This window comes from Ursus maritimus, unplaced genomic scaffold (genome assembly GCF_017311325.1).
Source record: "Ursus maritimus isolate PB19 unplaced genomic scaffold, ASM1731132v1 scaffold_10, whole genome shotgun sequence".
Classification (NCBI taxonomy): domain Eukaryota; kingdom Metazoa; phylum Chordata; class Mammalia; order Carnivora; family Ursidae; genus Ursus; species Ursus maritimus.
Window position 1 is genome coordinate 14,866,742 of NW_024423344.1, and position 19,806 is coordinate 14,886,547.

General features: G+C 32.7%; 1 protein-coding gene across 1 annotated transcript in view; it reads left to right on the top strand.

The window, feature by feature from the left end:
* Window positions 1-19,806, top strand: part of NBEA (neurobeachin) — a 664,295-nt gene that overhangs the window by 250,223 nt on the left and 394,266 nt on the right. Inside the window, exon 32 of the mRNA XM_040622005.1 lies at window positions 776-902. Within this exon, the coding sequence (XP_040477939.1) occupies window positions 776-902 (127 nt within the window). The remainder of the gene's footprint in view (window positions 1-775; window positions 903-19,806) is intronic.

The window sequence follows — 19,806 nt, forward strand, 5'->3', positions numbered from 1 at the left end:
ACACACACACACACACACACACACACACACACACATTTTGTATGCCAACACCTAAACTGGACCCATTGTCCAGTTTAGATTTTGGCAAGTAGAGGCTATATAAGTGTTGCAGCAGAAATCCCAGTAAGCAATTCAGTTTTATGGGAATTAGTGTGAGATAAGATAATATTCAGGAACACTAGATGTCCCTCAACTCCACAGCTCTTTAATATACTTACATGGTGTATTATAGAAAAGTCTGTTCCAAAGTGGCATCTTCATATCGTTGAGGAGAACTCATTATTTTAAAATCAGGTACAATTATATTCATTATAGCCCTTCTTAAAGCAATCATTTTATCAAAATAAGCATTCAGTGCTCCAGAGCCACAAATTTATGCTGTTTGTTGTAAATTGTATCTTAGATGATGAAAACTAAAAATATTATAGAATAGCAATAAAAACAAATTATTCACATCTAAATTTGAATTGTTTTATCAGCCTCATTTTATCCAAAATGATTTTCATTTGTTGATGTTTTTTATTTATACCCCATTTGTAATATGTAGTTCTGTTAGATTAATATAAGTAAATCAACTGGATTTTAATGCAACAGTTATTGTTAATAATTGTAAAGAGTTATTAATGTACTAATGGCCAAACCGTTTTTTAATTGTTGAATTCTGTTTTGAAATTCAGATGAGTAAGTCTTCAAAATCAGATAGTAATGATATAGTGAAAATTATTTTGTTAAATAAATTTATGTTTAAGGCTAAAAATTATTATTTTGGGAACAGGTGCCGTGGATTCAGGGTCCTCCTCCTCTTCCTCCTCTTCTAGTTTTGTGAATGGTGCTACCAGCAAAAACCTTCCAGCTGTACAAACTGTCGCTCCAATGCCAGAAGACTCGGCTGAAAACATGAGGTATACATTACTATCTGTTTGTAGTCATTTTACAGCTCTATCCTCAAACATGGCGAGAAAGTACACAGTAAATACAAAGGTGTAGTTAAGAATTCTTGAGAAGGGTTAACTATGAATTTTGTGACTGTGTTTCATAATTGTATTGTTCTGGCATTTTCAAAAGTCACCCGCTATATTTCAGAGCCTAAACAGAGATCATGAATGATGTTCAGACATTGACTCTGCTGAATTTGTCATCTGTTGTCATATAGCATGTTACTGTTTCCAATAAAGTAAAAATGTGCACAAATGGTAACATGATAACATGGTGCATCTTTGCAGTAGTGATGAAAAGCTTAAACTATAGACTTTCAAAATAAGTCTGCAGAGTTATATGTAATAGCTATGAAATTGGAATTTGAATAAACAAACATTATCTTTTTTATCGTGCTGAAGAGATAAAAATTTCTGGTAGCACATCACAGAGCGTTCCTAGAAGAGACTAGTCCACAGTCTTAGAGATAAATTACACACACACAGGTGTGTGTAAATTGTATCTTAGATGGTGAAAACAGGTGTGTGTGTGTGTGTGTGTGTGTGTGTGTGTGTTCACGTTTTAAATTCAAGAACTACACAGAGTATAAAAGCTCAGTGAAAGTGCGGACACTCACGTTACCATCACCCAAATCAGGAAATATAATGTTCCAGGCACCCCAGAAACACCCACCTTGTGTTCCTTTTCCTATCAGTAATCTTGCTCCTCTTCAGATTCATAACCCTGACTTTTAGTACAAGGGGACCTTTGGCTTTTTTGAATTTTATGTAAATGGGATTGCACAGTATGTGTTCTTTTGTCTTTAGTGTCTTCTGTTCAGCCTTGTTTATAAGATTCATCCATGTTGCATGTGGTCATTGTTTATTTTCATTCCATTTTTTTTCCTTTGTGGGTAGATACTATAATTCATTAATCTATTTTACTGATGATGGGCATTTGGAATTTTCTCGGTTTAGACTATTACAAATAATGCTGCTTTTTACACAGTGATGCTGCTTGTACATTACTCTTGAGTGTAGCACACATTTATTTGCTGCATATCTGCCGGGTAAATAACATGGAGTAGAATTGCTGATTCATTTGATTGTGCATGTTTGGTTTTATTAGATAACGCCAGATAGTTTTCCCAAGTAGTTATGAAAGTTTACTGACTCAGCAGCAGCGTATGAAAGTTCTGTTTCTTCAATATCTTTAATGGTACTTAGTACTGTCACTCCTACATTTTAGCCCTTTTGGTGGAAGTATTTCATTGTATTTATAGTTTGCATTTTCCTTGTGATTAATGGGGTTGAGCAGCTTCTTACATATTTATTGGTCTTTTGGTTTTATTCTTTTGTGATTTGCCTGTTGAAATCTCTTTCCCATTTTTAAAAATTGAGTTTTTTTCTTCTTATTAGTAATTTGTAAAGTTCTTTATGCATTTGAAAATGATTCCTTTGAAGATAATATGTTTTATGTATATCTTCTCCCATTCTGTGACTTTTCTATTCATTTATATGATCTGTTTGGGTCCGCAGAAGTTGTAGTTTTACTGAAACTCAGTTTGTCAAGTTAGTGCTTTTTCTATTGTAGATGAATTTTTTGCCTACATTTTCCCTACCTTATCCCCCTGTGGTTTTATTATCTTTTATATTTATATATACAGTCCATCCAGAATTGAGTTCTGTGAATTTAATGAGGTAGGAGTAATATGGATGTCAGGATGACACAACATCATTTATTTGAAAAATTCTTCCTTCCTCCCATCTCTGCTACTTTGTCACAAGTCAGGTGCCCCTAAATGCTAGATTCTGGTTTGCCACTCAGTGCTGCCCCATTTGCCTAGGTATCTTTGTGCCATATTGTCATAATTGGCTTTAGGTTTAATAAAGATCAGTATCTGATTGAGTAAGATCTTTCTACCTCATCCTTCTCTTTTTCAAGAAAGTCTGAGGTATTCTTGATACTTAGCATTTCTATTTAAATTTTAGAATCAGTTTGTCAGTATCCATATTAAAAAAGTCTCGATGGAGTTTTGGCTATGAATGGAATTCATACTATTGCAACCCAAAGATCTATATTGCATCTATAGATCTCCTTCAATATTGAAATTTTCAAAGTATGAGCATCATATATTCCTTCCATTTCTTTGTTTTGTTTTTTTTTTTAAATTTCCTAGTAACAAAATCTAGTTTTCTAGGTAGAAATTTACATTTTCCTATTTCATTTATTCCTAGGATTTTAATATTTTGTATTTGTATCCTTTTTCTCTAGTTTTCAAATCAATATTATTGAGACCATTTATGTTGTTTCAACTCAATAAAAATACTCATTTTGAGTGTACATTTTAATGAGTTTTGATTAGTTTATATACCTATATAACCACCCATCACCCCAGAAAGTTGCCGTTTGCTCCTTATGTAGTTCACCCATCTTACCCCACGCAAACACTCGATGTACTTTTTAATACTGTAACTTAAATTTGACTTTTCTGTGTTTTCACATAGATGGAATCATAGAGAATATACTTTTTTTGTGTCTCTATCTTCTTTCACTCAGTTTTTGAGATTCTAAGATTCATCTGTATCTTTTTTCCTGTGGACATTTAATATTCTGTGGACATTTGAACATAAGTCTTGTCTTGGACATACATTCTTGGGTAAATTACTTAGAGTAAAATTGCTGGTTGTGTAGTAAGTATATGCTTATCCTTGTAAGGAACTCCTATTTTGCAAAGTAGTTGTATCATATTGTAATCCTGTCAACAATGTGTAAAACTACCATTTTGTTCTCCATTCTTGTCAACACTGGTGGTGTTAATCTTTTTAATTTAAGACTGTATAATGGCTGGGTAAGCATATCTCATTTGGTTTTATTTTCCATTTTCCTAATGATTAAGGATGAGATGATTTTTTTTTTTTTTTTTTTTTTTTTTTGTATGTGCTTAGGGGCCATTGAAATCTTTGGCTATTTAAAAAAAAATTGGATTGTTTTTCTTATTGGGTTGTAAGAGTTCTTTGTATATTCTGAATATATGTCCTCTGTCAGATTGCATAATTTTCCTGATACCTTTTATATTTTTATTTTGTTAAAAGTGTTAAGAACAGGAACTTTCTAATTTTGATAAAGTCCATTGTTTCAAAAAGTCTTTTCTGTTATCATTTGTGCCTTTGTGGCCTAAGAAATCTTTACCCCAAAGTCATGAAGATATTCTTACCTTTTCTTCTAAAATTGTAGTTTTAAGCTTTTACGATTAGGTCTGTGATCTATTTTCACTTAATTTTTAAGCATATGGTGGGAAAAAAGTTGGGGTTTGTTTTTATTCATTTTTATATCAGTTTTTCAGCACCATTGAATTACCTTGGCACATTGGTTTAAAATCAGTTGACTACCTATGTGTGAGTCTATTTCTGGACTCCATACTGTTCCATGATCTATATGGCTATTCTTATGCCAATACCCTACTGTCTTCATTACTGGAACTTTATAGTAAGTCTTCAAAGCAGATGGTACAAGTCTTCTAACTCTGTACCTTTCTAAAATTGCTTTGACTGTCCTAGGTTATTTGCATTTTCATATAAATTTTAGAATTTGCTTGCACTTGACAGTTTCTAAAAAAAAAAAGCTATCAAGATTTTAATTAGGATTGTGTTGAATCTTTAATTAAATTTAAGAAGAATTGATATCTTAATAATATTGAGTCTTCCAATCTATGAACATTGTCTATATCCATTCATTGTGATCTTCAATTTCTCTCAGCAACTTTCTGTAGTTTTCATTGTAAAGGTCTTATGCTTACTTTCATCATTTTTAGTACTTTTTCATGTCTTCAGTGATATTCTAATTAAATTTTTTACTTTAAATTTCCAATTTTGAATTAGAAGCCAAACGAAAAAGAGTCAATACTATATGTCTCCTTTTATACAAAATACAAATAAATTTATGTTAACACAGAGTAAATTGATGATTGCCTGTGTCAATTATACCTCAGTAGTGCTGAAAAAACTGAAAAATGATAATTGGATGCTTATTGTGTATAGAAAGACAATTTATTTTTGTGTATTTCACTTTATATCCTACAGCTTTGTTTAATCCACTTAATTTAGTAGACTGTGATAGTTGAGAACTTTCCTCAACTCAATAATTATAATACTATCTGTAGTTTCCTTATTATTTTCAATGTGTAAGATAGTGTCATTTGTAGTGTTAGTGATATTTATCCTTAAGTGTTTGAGAATTCACCAGTGGAACCAAATCTAAATGGAATTTTCTTTATGGAAGAGTTTTAAATTACCAATTAAGTTTCTTTGATAGATAAATGACTCTTCAGATTTTTGTTTTTGGGGGGCTTTTAGGGGGGTTTTCTGCATCAGTTTTGGTCATTTGTGACTTCTAGGAATTTAGCCATCTTATCTAAATTGTTGGATTAATTGCCATCAAGTTTTTATATTTTATTATTTAAAAATATTTGTAGGGTGCCTGGGTGGCTCAGTTGGTTAAGCATCTACCTTTAGCTCAGGTCCTGATCCCGGGGTCCTGGGATGGAGTCCCCCTCAGGCTCTCTGCTCAGTGGGGGTCTACTTCTCCCTCTCCCTCCGTGCCTCCCTCAGCTCCTGTTCTCTCTCTCGCTTGCTCACTCCCTCAAATAAATATTTTTAAAAATAAAATATTTGTAGGCTCTCTAATGATGTTCCCTCTTTCATTCCAGATTTTGTTAATTTATGTCTTTGTCTCATTTTATCCTTATTAAAATCGCTATTGATTTTTCTGTATTAATTTTTTTCCAAAAATCAGTTATTAGCTTCTTTTAATTTGTTTTTCTGTTTTCTATTACACTGAATTCTGCTCTTATTAATTCCTTTTCATTATTTGAGGCTTACTTGCTTTTCTCTTTCTAGATTCTTAGGATGGAAACTTAGATTAGGAGTCTATAAGCTATGGGCTAAATCTGCCTGCCACCAGTTTATATTAAAAATAAACTTTTATTGGTATATAGTCATATCATTTGTTTATATATTGTTTGTGATTACTTTCACATTACAGTGGCAGAGTTAAGTTGTTGTAACCTCTGTATAGTATTGCCTAAAAGCTTAAAATATTTACTATCTTACCCTTTAGAGAAAATGTTTGCTAATCCCTTGCTTAGATCATTGATTTTAGATCTTCTTTTCTAATATGAGCTTTTAAAGCCACAAGTTTTCCTTAAAGGACTGTTTTACCTTTATTTAACAAATTTCATTTTAATGTTTTAATTTTCATTCAATATTTTTTCTACATTTCCCTATAATTTCTTTTTTGACTCATAGGTTTTTTCAGAGGTGCATTTTGAAATTGACCTTTTCTCACTTAAACTTGCTCTGAGATCCATCCAACTTGTTCAATAGGTTCTTCCATTTGTGTTTCTTAGTAGTATTCCATGATATGGCTATATGACAGGTCAGTCAACCACTCACCCATTAAAGGACATTAAGGTTTTTTTCAAGTTTTTGACTTTTATGACAAAAGCTGCAGTGAACATTTTTTTTGTAAACATAAGTTTTCATTTCTCTAGAATAAATGCTCAAGAGTCAGATTACTAAGCTTTATGGTAAGTACCTCATTAGTTTTATTTTTAAAAAAATTTCTACAGCAATGTACACATAGTCCAGTTTCTCTTCATTTTTACCAATATTTGGTGTTGTCTTTTTTTTTAAGTCATTCTGGAAGGTATGTATTGATATCTCATTGTGGTCCTAATTGTCATGTTCCTAATGGATGATTCTGAGGATCTTTTTGTGTGCTTTTTGTCATCAGTATTAAAATGCTTCTTCATTGAAATATCTGTTCATGTTTTTTGCCCATTTCATAATTGGATTGCTTTCTTAATTTTAAGCCTTGAGAGTTCATCATATTTTCTAAATACTAGTCCTTTTTCAGAAATGTGGTTTGCAGTTGTTTTCTTCCAGACTGTGGCTTCTTGTTTCATCCTTTTAATAGGGTCTTTGGCAGAGGAAAACTGCATTTTTGTTGTAGTCTAACTTACCATGCTGTCATGTATAAGAATGCTTACCCCCTCTGAGTCCTAATGATTTTCTCATATGTTTTCCATAAAGTTCCATGGCTTCATAAACAGTTTCACTTTTAAGTCTGTGCCCATCTTGAGCTGATTTTTGTATAAGGTGCAAGATTTATATTGAGGTTCGTATTTTTGTCTATGACTGTTCAGTTGCTCCAGCACTGTTTATTCAAAAGGGTATTCCTCCTTATGAAGCATGCTTTTAAGGTATTTTAAGGCAGGTCTAGAGTGACCTTTATTCCTGGGCTAATTTTGTCACACTAAGAAAGTGTGCTGGGATTTCTCCTGAATGCTCAGTTTATTTAATGAGGTCTTTCCATTCTGCTGGGAAGGAACAGACACTTCTCAGCCCTGTGTGAGCTATAGGAAATGTTTGTGTTATAGCTCCTTCATAATTGTTCTTCCCTCAGAATTTGTTCTAATTCTAACCTTGGGAGCTTTCAGGTGTCACGTACGTAGGCTGTTATTCAGGCAAAGATGCCAATTATTGGAATTATTTTTCTTTATAACTCTTTCCTCTTGGGTATTCTGTCTCTCAAATTCTGTTCACCTTGGCCTGCTTGAACTATGGTTTTAATCTTGTCAACCCAGAATGGTTGCTGGATTCTGTATTTGCCTATGCAAGAACCTGAATGATGGTGAATCATTTCTTTCTTTCTTTTTTTTTTCTTTCCTTGGGTTTATGGTCTTGTGCTACTTGTGTTGTCTGAAAATAATTGTTCTCTATATTTGTACAATTTTCCGGTTAATAGTGTGGGAGGTAATTCTAAACGATCTTATTCTTTCAAGGTGAAAAATGGAATTTGATTTTTTATGTTGTAAATTATTTCATTTATAAATTTCATTTTATAATTGTTTGCTGGCATATATAATCCATTTTGGTATATTGAACTAATATCCTGAAACTTTTAACTACTTATTCCTAATTATTTATAATTCTTTCTAAATAAATATGTATATATACAGTCATTTCATCTGAGAATATTGGCAGTTTTATCCCATGTTGTAATCTTTACACCTTTTTATTTCTTTTCCTTATCTTATAGTACCACCTAGTACCTTCAATGCAATTTTCTATTAAAGTAGTTAGGAAAAGCGTTCTTTTCTTCATCTCAGATGGAAAGCTTTGAACATCATTAATTATGATGCCTCCTATCTATTTCCCATAGAAACTTTTATCAAATGTAAGACATGTTTTGTGTTTATAATTAAGAGCTGCTATGATTATGTGTATTGAATTTTATTGTATTTTTTATTTAATTTTTTGCATACTCCTTTTTCTGCTAAATGTGGTCTATGACATTGATTTATTTTTTAAATGCTAAACAAATCTTGAATTCCTGAAAGATACCAACTTGTTTTTGAATTGTAAAAGCAGTTTTTTCTCTTGGAGTGTTTATATAAGATTATTGTTTTTTGTTTGTTTTTTTTTCTAAAATATTTGGTAGACATCACAAGCAAAGACATCTGATTCTGGATCTCCTCTTCTGGGAAAGTTTTTAAATTAAAATTTCAACTTAATAGGTACAGGTCTCCCCAGATTTTCTATTTTGTCTTGTGTCAATTTTGGGAGGTTCTATTGGCATAAAGTAGTTCATACTAGTCTCTTATTCTTTTAACATTCCTATAATCTATAAGAAATTCCCTCCTTTTTGTTCCTTGATATTCATTATTTGCATCTGCTTTCTTTTTAGCTATTTTCCTTCCTTCCTTCCTAGTCTTGGTAGTGATTAATCAATTTTATTCCTAAAGACACATTCACTAGAGAGAAGTAACAAGAAACTGTGAGGTTGAGGGTTATATGTTATCATTACTACTTTGTCCTTAATGCAGTGGTTCTGGAACACCCACCTGCAACAGAGTCACATGGAAGGCTTGTTAAAGCATAGATTGCTAGGTCCCACACCCAGAGTTTTGATTCAGTGTATCTCTGGACTGTGAGAAGTCCCAAGATCTGTAGTGAGCAAACTGGAAATTCAGGAAAGCCAATATATATTCCCAGTCGAAATCTAAAGGCTTGAGAACCAGAAAAACTGATGGTGTAAGTTCCAGTCTGTAAGCTGGCAGGCTCAAGACCCAAGAAGAGCCAATGTTTTTGTCTGAGTCTGAAGGCTCGAAAAGATCAGTGTTCCTGCTTCCAACTGTCAGGTAGGAGGAGCTTCCTCTTACTCAGCCTTTTGTTCTATTCATGTCTTCATTTGAATGGATGAGGCTTATCCATATTAGGGGGGTCTAGCTGCTTGAGTCAGTCTTCCCATTCAAAATGTTAATCTCATCCAGAAACACCCTAACAGACACACCCAAGAGAAATATTTTACCAAATATCTGTGGACTCTGTGGTCCAGTTAAGGTGATGCATAATATTAACCATTACACTAAATGATCTTGATGCTGCTGGTTTTGAGAACACACTCTGAGAAACAGTGTTTTAAGTAATCCATTCTTCAGATCACAACATTAATTTTTAGTATATCTAAGTCCTCTTCCTGGACAATGCATGGAAGTTAGTATTGTTTAACTTCAGTTACCCCCAGTTTTGCAAACATACTTGTACATGTGTATACATGTTTGTGTGCATATAAAATTTTAAACCCCACAAGAAAGTATAATTACCATCTTATTAGTCAACATCTATTTAGACTTAACCCAAATGTTTATTTTTTGTTCCTCTTCATTCCTTTCTGAAAGTCTGATTTCCATCTGGCATCATTTTCCTCCTCCTTTTTTTTTTTTTTTTTTTTTTAAGATTTTATGTATTTATTTGTGTGAGAGAGGGAGAGAAAACAAGCAGGGGGTGTGGCAGGTAGAAGGAGAAGCAGGCTCCCTCTTGAGCAAGGAGACCAATATAGGACTAGATCCCAGGACCCTGGGATCACGACCTGAGCTGAAGGCAGGCACTTAACCAACTGAGCCACCCAGGCTTCCCCATTTCCTTCTTCTTGAAGAACACCTTTTAGTATTCCATTTAGTATAGGCCTGCCACTTATGAATTCTCTCAGTTCTTATTTGACTAAAACTCTTTGAAATTCACCTTCATTTTTGTTTGAAGGATATTTTGAGCCAGTATAAATTTTAGGTTGGCAGTTGTTTTAGTGCTTTGAAGATATTACTCAACTGTGTTTGGCTTTTGTTTCTTTCTGTGCTTTCTTTACTTTTTTTTTTGCCTTTTAAAAAAAAAATAACTTCTAGTCTTATTGCTATTTCTGTGTCCTCCCTTGTCTTCCCTACCATTGCTACCTGCTTTTAAGATTATCTCTATCTTTGGTATTTAGCAGTTGTACTATGATGTGCTCAGGCTCTGTGGTTTTTCTTTGTATTTATGTAACATGGGCTTTGTAGAGCTTCTCAAATATGAAATTCAATGACTTTTATCAGTGGCTAGAAAATTCTTAGCCATTACTTCTTCAAATGTTGCTTCTGACTCATTCTATTCTTTTCTTAGGACTTGAATTATACATATATCATATATATCATATATTTATCATCTCTTTATATATTCTCTCTATGTGTCTGTCTCTCTGTCTCTGTCTCACTCTCTGAGTATATTTTTAATCTTAGTGCACTTTACTAATTCTCTCTTCAATTGTTTCTAATTTTCTGTATTCTTAATTTCAATTTTTTGGTAAGTACTAGAATTTCCACTTGATTTTTTTAATAGTTTTTCTCTCCCAATTGTCTGTCTTGTCTGTAATTTTCAAGAATATATGAAATATAGGTACTTTAAAGTCTTTGTTTCATTATTTGGCTTCTGGACTATCTATGATTTTGTTTCTCTTGGTATTTGATAATATATTTTTCTCTACTTTAATGTCTTTTGCTTTTATTCTAGTGTGAAGAACCTAGTATATGAAAGTGTATTAATGTACAAAAGGGTGGATTTTCCCAGAAAAAAAGTTACATTTGCCTCTGGTAGGCACTAACAATTCTAGATGATATAATGTAATCAAGGTTATAGGGCTAGTCTTTTTCTAGTTTACCATTACTCTAAGGTGTAATTCTACAGGGTCCCAACTTGAATCATATGAGTTTTTCAAAGCTCTCCGTGCCTTTGGTGGGTCCTGAAATTCATTTTTTCCACCTAAGTTTGTTTAAAAATTTTGTTCAACTGCTGACTCATTGAACTGCTTCTTCTAAACCGTGTCCGTCTGAGAAAAATGGCCCAAATGCCAAAATCACCTCTTTTAGGATTTCTTTTTAGTGATCATGTCAGATAATTGGTCCCTATCTTAACACTCATTGCCCTTCAAGAGGTATTTTGTTTGTTTGTTTGTTTGTTTGGTTTTTGTCTAGTTTTGTTCTCAGAAGGCAGATCAGCTGATTACTAACAGTAGAAATCCAAATTATGTTTATATAGCTAGTTTGTTTATTATCCTATATTAAATTGAGTATAAACATTGAAATGACTTAGTTTTCTTTTTCTTTTTAATCACTGCTTTCAAGTAGAGTATGTCATATCCATTCATTTTGTCCCTTAATTACATCATGGACAAATTTGGTTTTCCTTGTAATCTTCAAGTTATAAAAAAAATTAGTCAAGTATAATATAAATTCTAATATCTCATTCAATAAAAACCTCTTCAGTTCCTTTCTTTGGCTCTCTTCATATTAATGTTTTAATGGCAATTCTCTTTCCTATCTTTTCTTTAAACTTATCTATAATTTTATTTTAAAGCAGGGTTTTCTTAGTGTCTCAGTGGACCCAACTTTTCTTTTTAATTTGACAATCTGTACTTTAATTGATGTTTCTATATAATTTACATTTAATGTAATTACTGATATGGTTGCACTAATAGCTATCAGCTTGCTACTTGTTTTTTAAAAACTGTTATTTTTCATCTGTCTTTTACTTTCTTTTTCTTCTTTCTATGCCTTTCTTTGACTTCTCTGTTGGACTGATAGAGTATTTTTTGTATCATTTCATTTTCTCTCCAGTATTGGCTTATTGTTTATTTATCTTTAAAACATTATCAGAGTTGCCCTAGAGTTTACAATGTAAATCTTTAAATTATTCCAGTCTTTAATAGTATTATACTGTTTCATGTGTAGTATAAGAGTCTTCTAGTGGTTTAATTACTCTTTCTCATCCTTTGTGTTAATGTTGTCATGTTTTGCTTCCATATGTCTTTTTAAGAAACAGCACATCACTACTGGTTTTTGTTCTGTAGGGTCCATTATCTGTAGAGCAATTAAAAATAGATGAATATTATATTTATTCTCAATTATTTCCAGCACTCTTAATTTGTTTGTATAAACATAAGTTTATGTCAGATATTACTTTCCTTATACTTGAAGAACGTCTTTTAAAAGTTTGTGTAGTGCAAGTCAAATACATGAATTCTCTTAGTTTTTGTTTCTTTGGAAAAGTTGTTTACTTTCATTTTTGAAAAATTTTGGGTTTTTTTTTTGTTGTTGTTGTTGTTGGCTAAGTATAGAATTGTGGGCTGATATTTTTTTGAAATGGATTTGAAATAGCCACTGTCTTCTGGCCTGCCTACTTGCTAGTGAGAATGTCATTCTTACTTTTTTCCTCTTTGTGTAATGAATCTTTATTCTCTGATAGCCTTCTTCAAATTTTCTCTTTATATTTGAGTTTCAGTAGTTTATTATGTCAAATGTAGGTTATTAATTAATTTTTATTCTACTTGTTTTTTGGGCTTCTTACATCCATGGTTTGAGGAACTTTATCATTTTTGGAAAATTTTTACTCATTATTTCTTAACATACTTCTTCCCTATTTTCTCTCTCTCCTTGTATGAGTTTTTTATTGCTACCATAATAAATGGCCACAAATTTAGCAGCTTAAAACAATACTCATTTATTATGTCATACTTCTATAGGTTAAAATCCCAGTGTTTGCAGAGCTACTACATTCCTTATTAGGGGATTGGAAGGAAACCAGGTTCATGAAGATTTTTGGCAGAATTCACTGCTGGGCAACTATAGAATGATGGTTCTGTTTATTTGCTGGTTGTCATTCTGGGCTACCCTTAGCTCCTAGAGGCCTTTTTCTAGTCCTTGCATATGGCCCCTACATTCAGAACCAGTGACCTTGTATCACATTCTTCTCACACTTAGAACTTCTCTGGCTTCCCCTTCTGACATATCTTTTATGCCTTTCTCTTCCGCTACACTTCTCTGACTACACTGAGAGAATTTTCTGCTTTTTAGGGCTCGTGTGATTATACTGGGCCCACCTACATAATCCAGGATAACCTCCCTATGTTAGTGTTCAAACTGTGAATTTCATTTTTAGAGTCCCTTTTGCCATGTAACATAGCCTACTCACAAATTCCAGGGATTATTTTTTAGGCACCTTTGGGCAGCCATTATTTGGCATAACCGCATTTCTACTTCTGGGATTTTAATGACATTTATATAAGACTATTTGATACTCTTCCATACTCCTTAAAGCACTTGCAAACACACTCTTCTCTCTCTCTCTCTCTTTCTCTCTCTTTCTCTCTGTGTCATTATATACATATTCTTTTATTCTCTTTTTTGTTTCAGTATGCTTGTTTTTATTGGCCTAACTTCAAATTCATTGATTCTTCCTTAACTTTATTGAGTCTACTGATAGGCCTATTGAAGGCATTATTATTTTCTTTTTTTTTTTTTTATTTCTAGCATTGTTTCTTTTTTACAGTTTCTTACTTTGTGCTAAAATTCCCCCATGTGTTTATGCATGTGGACTTATCTTTTCAACTATTAATTAACTCCTAATATGTTCATCATAGTTTTTAAAAATTCTTTGATAGTTCTAACACATGGTTTATCTGTGATTCCCATTCTGTCAGTTTGTGATTCTGACTTTGTCAGTTTTCCTTCTTTGTATGTCTTATACTTTTTGGTTGAAAGTTGGACATTATATAGAGGATAGTAATAACTGACATTTATAGTATTTATTCTGGAAATGGGCTTACCTCTTATGCTAAGGCCTTTAATGTTGTAGGTTAAGTCATTCTACCCAGGAGTTGAGCTAGGTTTTTGTTTTCATGTTTTAGTTACTCTCAGTGAACCACATGCTTTAAATTTTTCTGCTTGTACCTTGTCTTTATCTAGGGGCTGATTTTTCAGACTACTTTACTCAGTGTTCCTATTCTACCCTGATTTTTAGGCTTTCTTTTAATCCTACATTTTAACGAGGTTCTCTACACTGTGGCGCCTTCTACAGTAGTAGTTCGCTGTTGGTTGTTATTGGGTACTTGCAATCCAGTTGCTTGGTGGACTTGGAGTTGTTTCCTGTTGTTCTGGTTCAGACTTGATTTTAGGCAGGTATTGCCCTGGTCTTGGGAGTAGGATTTTCTACTGATCCTGCGCATTTCCAGATGTTTGGAGAATCTCTGATTATCAGGACTCAGGGTGTTTTCTTGCCCTCCCTCCAAATAGAGTTTTTTCTGTTCCCTTTCTCCAGCTGCGAAAGACTCTCTCGTACCCTGGAAGTGACAGGGTTTGCTGACCTTTTCTAAGACGGACCAGGCCTTTGTTCCATGGAGGTTATGGGGAAGAATGTGCAGGCAGGGCTTTGTGTCTTTTCTGCAACAGTCACTGCTCCCCTCCCTTAGCCTGCAGCAGTGGAGGAAGTTTCTCAGTTCTCCATGCTGCCCCCAGTCTCTGTCACCAGTAATGGTGAGGTTTGTGGGGAAGATCCTGCAAATTACAGCAAACTCCCCTTGGGCTTACAGCTCTGAAGATTTTATTCTCTCACATTAGTTCACACTTGGACTTGAGCAATTTAGTAAAAGTATTAGCTGATTTCTTCTTACCAGTTTATGTGGTACCCAGAGCTGCTGCTTCCTAGGTTCTGCCGCAGCGAAGCAAGTTCTTCATTGCTATCTTGTCTCCTTGTCTCTTCATTCCTATCTTGTCTGTCTGTCTTCAGATTTCATGGCTAGTTGGTTACCTTGCAACCTCAGCTCTCTGATGAGTCCTAGCAGCGTTGTAATTCTACAGATTATCTGTTTTTTTCTTCTGATTAGTGTAGCCATGGACCCTTTCCAGCTTTCTGCATCTTAAATGGAAGTTCTCTATTTTTTTTAAGTTTGAATTCCTAACTCATCATTTTTCATTTTGTATTTTCAAAAAAATATTATGTGAAACAAATACTGTACTAAAAACACTCATCAACAGACTACAACCCCAGAAAATATATTCTTAGAACATTGTATACAGGCAATTTATTGGAGAATATTCTCAATCACATCACCTATAAGGAAATGAGAAGAAAAGATTGGTCCAAGGAAAAGTGATGCAGTTGTACGGGAAGCCCTAGGCCATTCTGTGGGAAAGCTCTAAAACTGGAAAGGCCCGGAGAGGTATCCTCAATTGAATCAAGGGAGCTGGGCCTTTCTGTCTCCTCCTTGACTAGTGTTTGAATGCAGATATTCCTAATAGGGTGACTTAACTTCTGACAGGACAGCTCCCTTCTTGGGGATGGATTTAACTGTGAGCCACCACCCAGTAGTCCTCCTAAGATCTCATGAGAACAAGGGTCTCTATCCTAAAGGCAGAATCTCAGTACACCGCCATACCCACCGCATTAAAATAGTTTCTATCATATGTTAAATTTGTTATTTACTAGGAAAAGTTTTATTATTTCAACTTTTATGTCACCTATTTAAAGTACAATTAACCTTACTCTTTATATCACTAGGTCTGCTGTTTTGTCTCAGTTATATGACATATATCCTGACTTTATAGTTAATTTTTATATTTTATTTGACTAGTTGACTAGAAAGGAGGGATTTTTCCATTTCAGTTTGTTTTGTTTTCTTTCTGTCTTAAACACATGTAATTAACAATTTCCAAACATGCACTTCATAAAAAGCTTTTATACTTATCTGAAGATATTCCAGCATTACGTTTCCTAAAATTTGAAAAGTGTTTATTTGGAATTTAGTTTACCATATATAGAGTAAACTTCTTGCATGCAAAAGAATTCTGTTTAGGTTTCATTTCTCAGTCTTCTGTAAGTTCATCTGTTTTCTTCACCTGTACTCATGCACTTGAAAATGTATGCGATTCTTTAAAAAAAAAATAAAGAGAAAATGTCAGTTTTTAATTTAAAAGATCATGAGGAAGTAAAGTAAGCAAGAAGTTTTCAGCTTCATGTTTTGGTTAGTGTAACCATAAAAAGTTATAGTTGAGAAAAAATGTTTAGCAGTAGGTCACAGCATTACAGAATCTGAGATTCAGGATGTATTTACTCATCAGCTATCTAATCTGTTAAATTATATTTCAGGGACGCCTGGGTGGCTCAGTTGGTTGAGCATCCAACTCTTGATTTCAGCTCAGGTTATGATCTCAGGGTCGTGAGATTGAGCCCCTGGTCGGGCTCTGCACTAAGCATGGAGACTGCTTAAGATTCTCTCTCCCTCTCCCCTCCACTCACACTTGTTCTCTTTTAAACATATATATATATTTTTTCACATTTTAATGTGAAATATATATATTTCATATATATATAATTCCACACATATATAATTTTCACATTTTAATGTGAAATATATATATTTCACATTAGCAGCTTAGTGAAAGCTAAACAAAATAGTTTAAGTCAATGTTTGTCATTTCCCAGTCATAGTATGTAGCCAATTAAGAATTTAACTTTACAATTTATGGTTTTGCTGTCATTAACACTCTCCTAATCTTTTCTTTTTATCGAAGTTTACTTAAGCAAATCACTTCATTTACCTATGCCTGTATTGCCTAATTTACCCAGGAACATTTGATTAATGAAATCTATTGTGGAATTCACTAGTGTAATAATTTCCTTCATATCTGAGCTGTCTCTTATGTACATTGCTTAAAGTTACATAAGTATTTTCATTCTCGATTTTATTATTATATATAACCATTTTATATGATTTAAGAAATGAAGAAATTTAAGAACTTTAATGTACCAATTTAAATTATTAAGTATTTATTATATTTATGACATGTTAAGGACCTAGGAGAATACAAAAGGTTAAAACCAAAAGTAAAAATTATAACTTTATTGAGTAGCACAAGTGTAAAGGAGTTTATAAAAGTAGGACTCACAACGTAAGTAGTGTCCTAAATGAAAGTAAAATTATTGTGTTATTCTAGAATTCCAAAGCATATAATATTAGAAAATAATCAATACTTTGCTTATAAGGAGATTTTTATAAGGAGATTAATTTAGAAAATGAGACGAAAATCTTACTTTTTCTGTTGATTAATTTATTTACAATCTCCTTGGCCTTCGATATGTCCTTAGGTCAGTTACATTCGGCGAGATTTGATAATTGCAACCATGGGTTTTCATACATTTTTTTTCTATCATGGAATAATTATATTTTTATTCATAAAATTTCTTAGAATCTGTAAATCTCTGTAAATAAGATTTTCTTAATATAAATAAAAGCCAATATGTAATTGTGGTTTTTGAAACCATAATAATAAAACTCTTGTGTTTTAAATCATGTTAATTTCATCCAGGCATTGATGCTTTAAAATTTCATCTAAAGCATTATTATTTTCTTTGAATATTTTGTTTTTAGAGTTGGAAAATTTGTGAGACTGGTTGATAAATTACCCAACTTGCAACAACAGTTTTCTTCATGGAAATCAGTAATACTTTTTCTTTTTTTTTTTTAATAATATTTTTTATTATATTATCATAGTCACCATATAGTACATCCCTGGTTTTTGATGTAAAGTTCCATGATTCATTAGTTGCATATAACAGCCAGTGCACCATGCAATACGTGCCCTCCTTACTACCCATCACCAGCCTATTCCATTCCCCCCCTCCCCTCTGAAGCCCTCAGTTTGAAATAATTCTCTTTCTTGAAAGAATTTGCACTTAAATATCAGGAAAAATAGCCAATGTCAAAATAACATCATAAGCATCATTAATGTGACTGAAGGGAATGAAAAAAAATTGAGTATGGAGAGAGGAATGAGAAGCTTGAGAGAATGCATTTCAGCCTGGAGTTGGCAAATTTAGGGCCCAAGAACTTTCCTAAATACTAAGAAGTTGCTAGAGTGTTAAGATTGTAAATCTCACTCAAGACTATGTAGGGCAAATTACCCATGTACTGAACCTTCAAATTTTTTTGTGCATAAAATATCTTATACTGATGAATGTTTTTTGAATAAATGAAAATAAGCTTTCAGTAAAACTGAAAAATTATTACTTAATCTTTCCCCTAAATCAAGTAAAATATGCTAATTTTTCTTACAAAATAATTTGCCAAAGAACCTTGTTTTCGGTAGCTATTACATGTGCTGTTTAAAAAAAATTGTATTCAAAATGAAGAGAATAATTCTTTTATTTTTATAGGACATAAGGCCAAGGAGTTCTCTTGTGTTTAATGTTTTATTTATTTATTTATTTTACATGTTAACAGATAAATTTTTCAGAATGTCTTGGGAAAAGGAAGGTTTACACTGTGTACTTCTCTCAGATGAGAATTGAAATACCAGTATCTCTCTCTCTCTTTTTTTTTCTTTTTTTGGTATTTGGTGGTTCTTTGCCTGATGATAGAGGAGGGTATTAAACTGAGATCTACGTTTATATCATCTTCTTTGAGAATGTCAATTGTGTAAAGATGAAGATCACATACTCTATCCGATGTTTACTTTCATTTAAAATACATTGTGTGGAATCTATAAATATTAACAACAACAACAACAACAAAAACCTGTCCATTTTCTTCACTGTAAAAAAGTGATGGTGAAACTTTTCCACTTAGAATAGTGTTGTTTGATAGAGAAATCTGGAAGAAGTATTTAATGATGATTTTCTGACTTAAAGCCTTTGATCTCTTGCTGGGGAAATGTTACATTGTTTGCTCCTCATTAGAATACTAAAATTATGGTTACAGAATGATATGTAAGAGCATCATTTAATATTCTATGAGTTTTATAAGAAAGTAGTTGCTTATTAAAAGCAACTCTTGTAAGGATTCGTTTTTATCCCTTACCCTTAAGTCAAGGTAATTAATACACATGTACACACACACTTATGTGATTAGTTGATTAAATTAATTGAGATTTCTATTTGATATGTAACCTACAACAATAGTGTTGCAATTCTGAAGACTCTAAACCATACAGAAACCCATAAATTATGGAAAAATGTCATAAACTGGGAAAAATATATACCTGAATTTAATTAGATAATAGTGTATTACAATAATATAACTATGATGTGAACCTTTATACATCTAAAAATTTTCTGAAGTAATTTCACTCTCATTAATTAATCCTAAATAAAAGTATTCATGCTTCGCTCAGAATTCAGGTACAGAAACAAATAATAACATTCAGATCTTTCCCCTGTTCATAGGTTTGCTCTTAGCATTCTTACTCATCTTTCCTTAGAGGAGGGGATTACTTTAGCTGGGAAGTTATTGGAACATGATCCTGGAGATTAGAAGGAATGAATGAATTAATAGATTAAAAAAAAAAAAAAAGGAGTTGTGTCTATATTCTCTAAAAGTCAGAAATAACTTATTCTGATTATTTTATGACTTCAGGTAGCCTTCCCTTTTTTATTACAATTTACTAATAGTAAATACTCTCACTAAAACAGTAATTTTCAAAGTGTGTTTCCTGGATCAGCAGTAGCAAACCACCTGAGAATTTGTTAGAAGTGCATATTCTCACAGTACACGCAGACCTGCTGAATCAGAAGTTATGGGGTTGGGGTTCTAGGAGTCTGTATTTAAAAAGCATTACAGATGATTCTGATCTACAGTAAAGTTTGAGAACCATTGGTTAAAGAAGGTGCTTATCACTACTACATCAAAACTAATGACGTTCCATATGTTGGCTAATTGAACATAATCATAAAAAAATAAAGGTGCTTA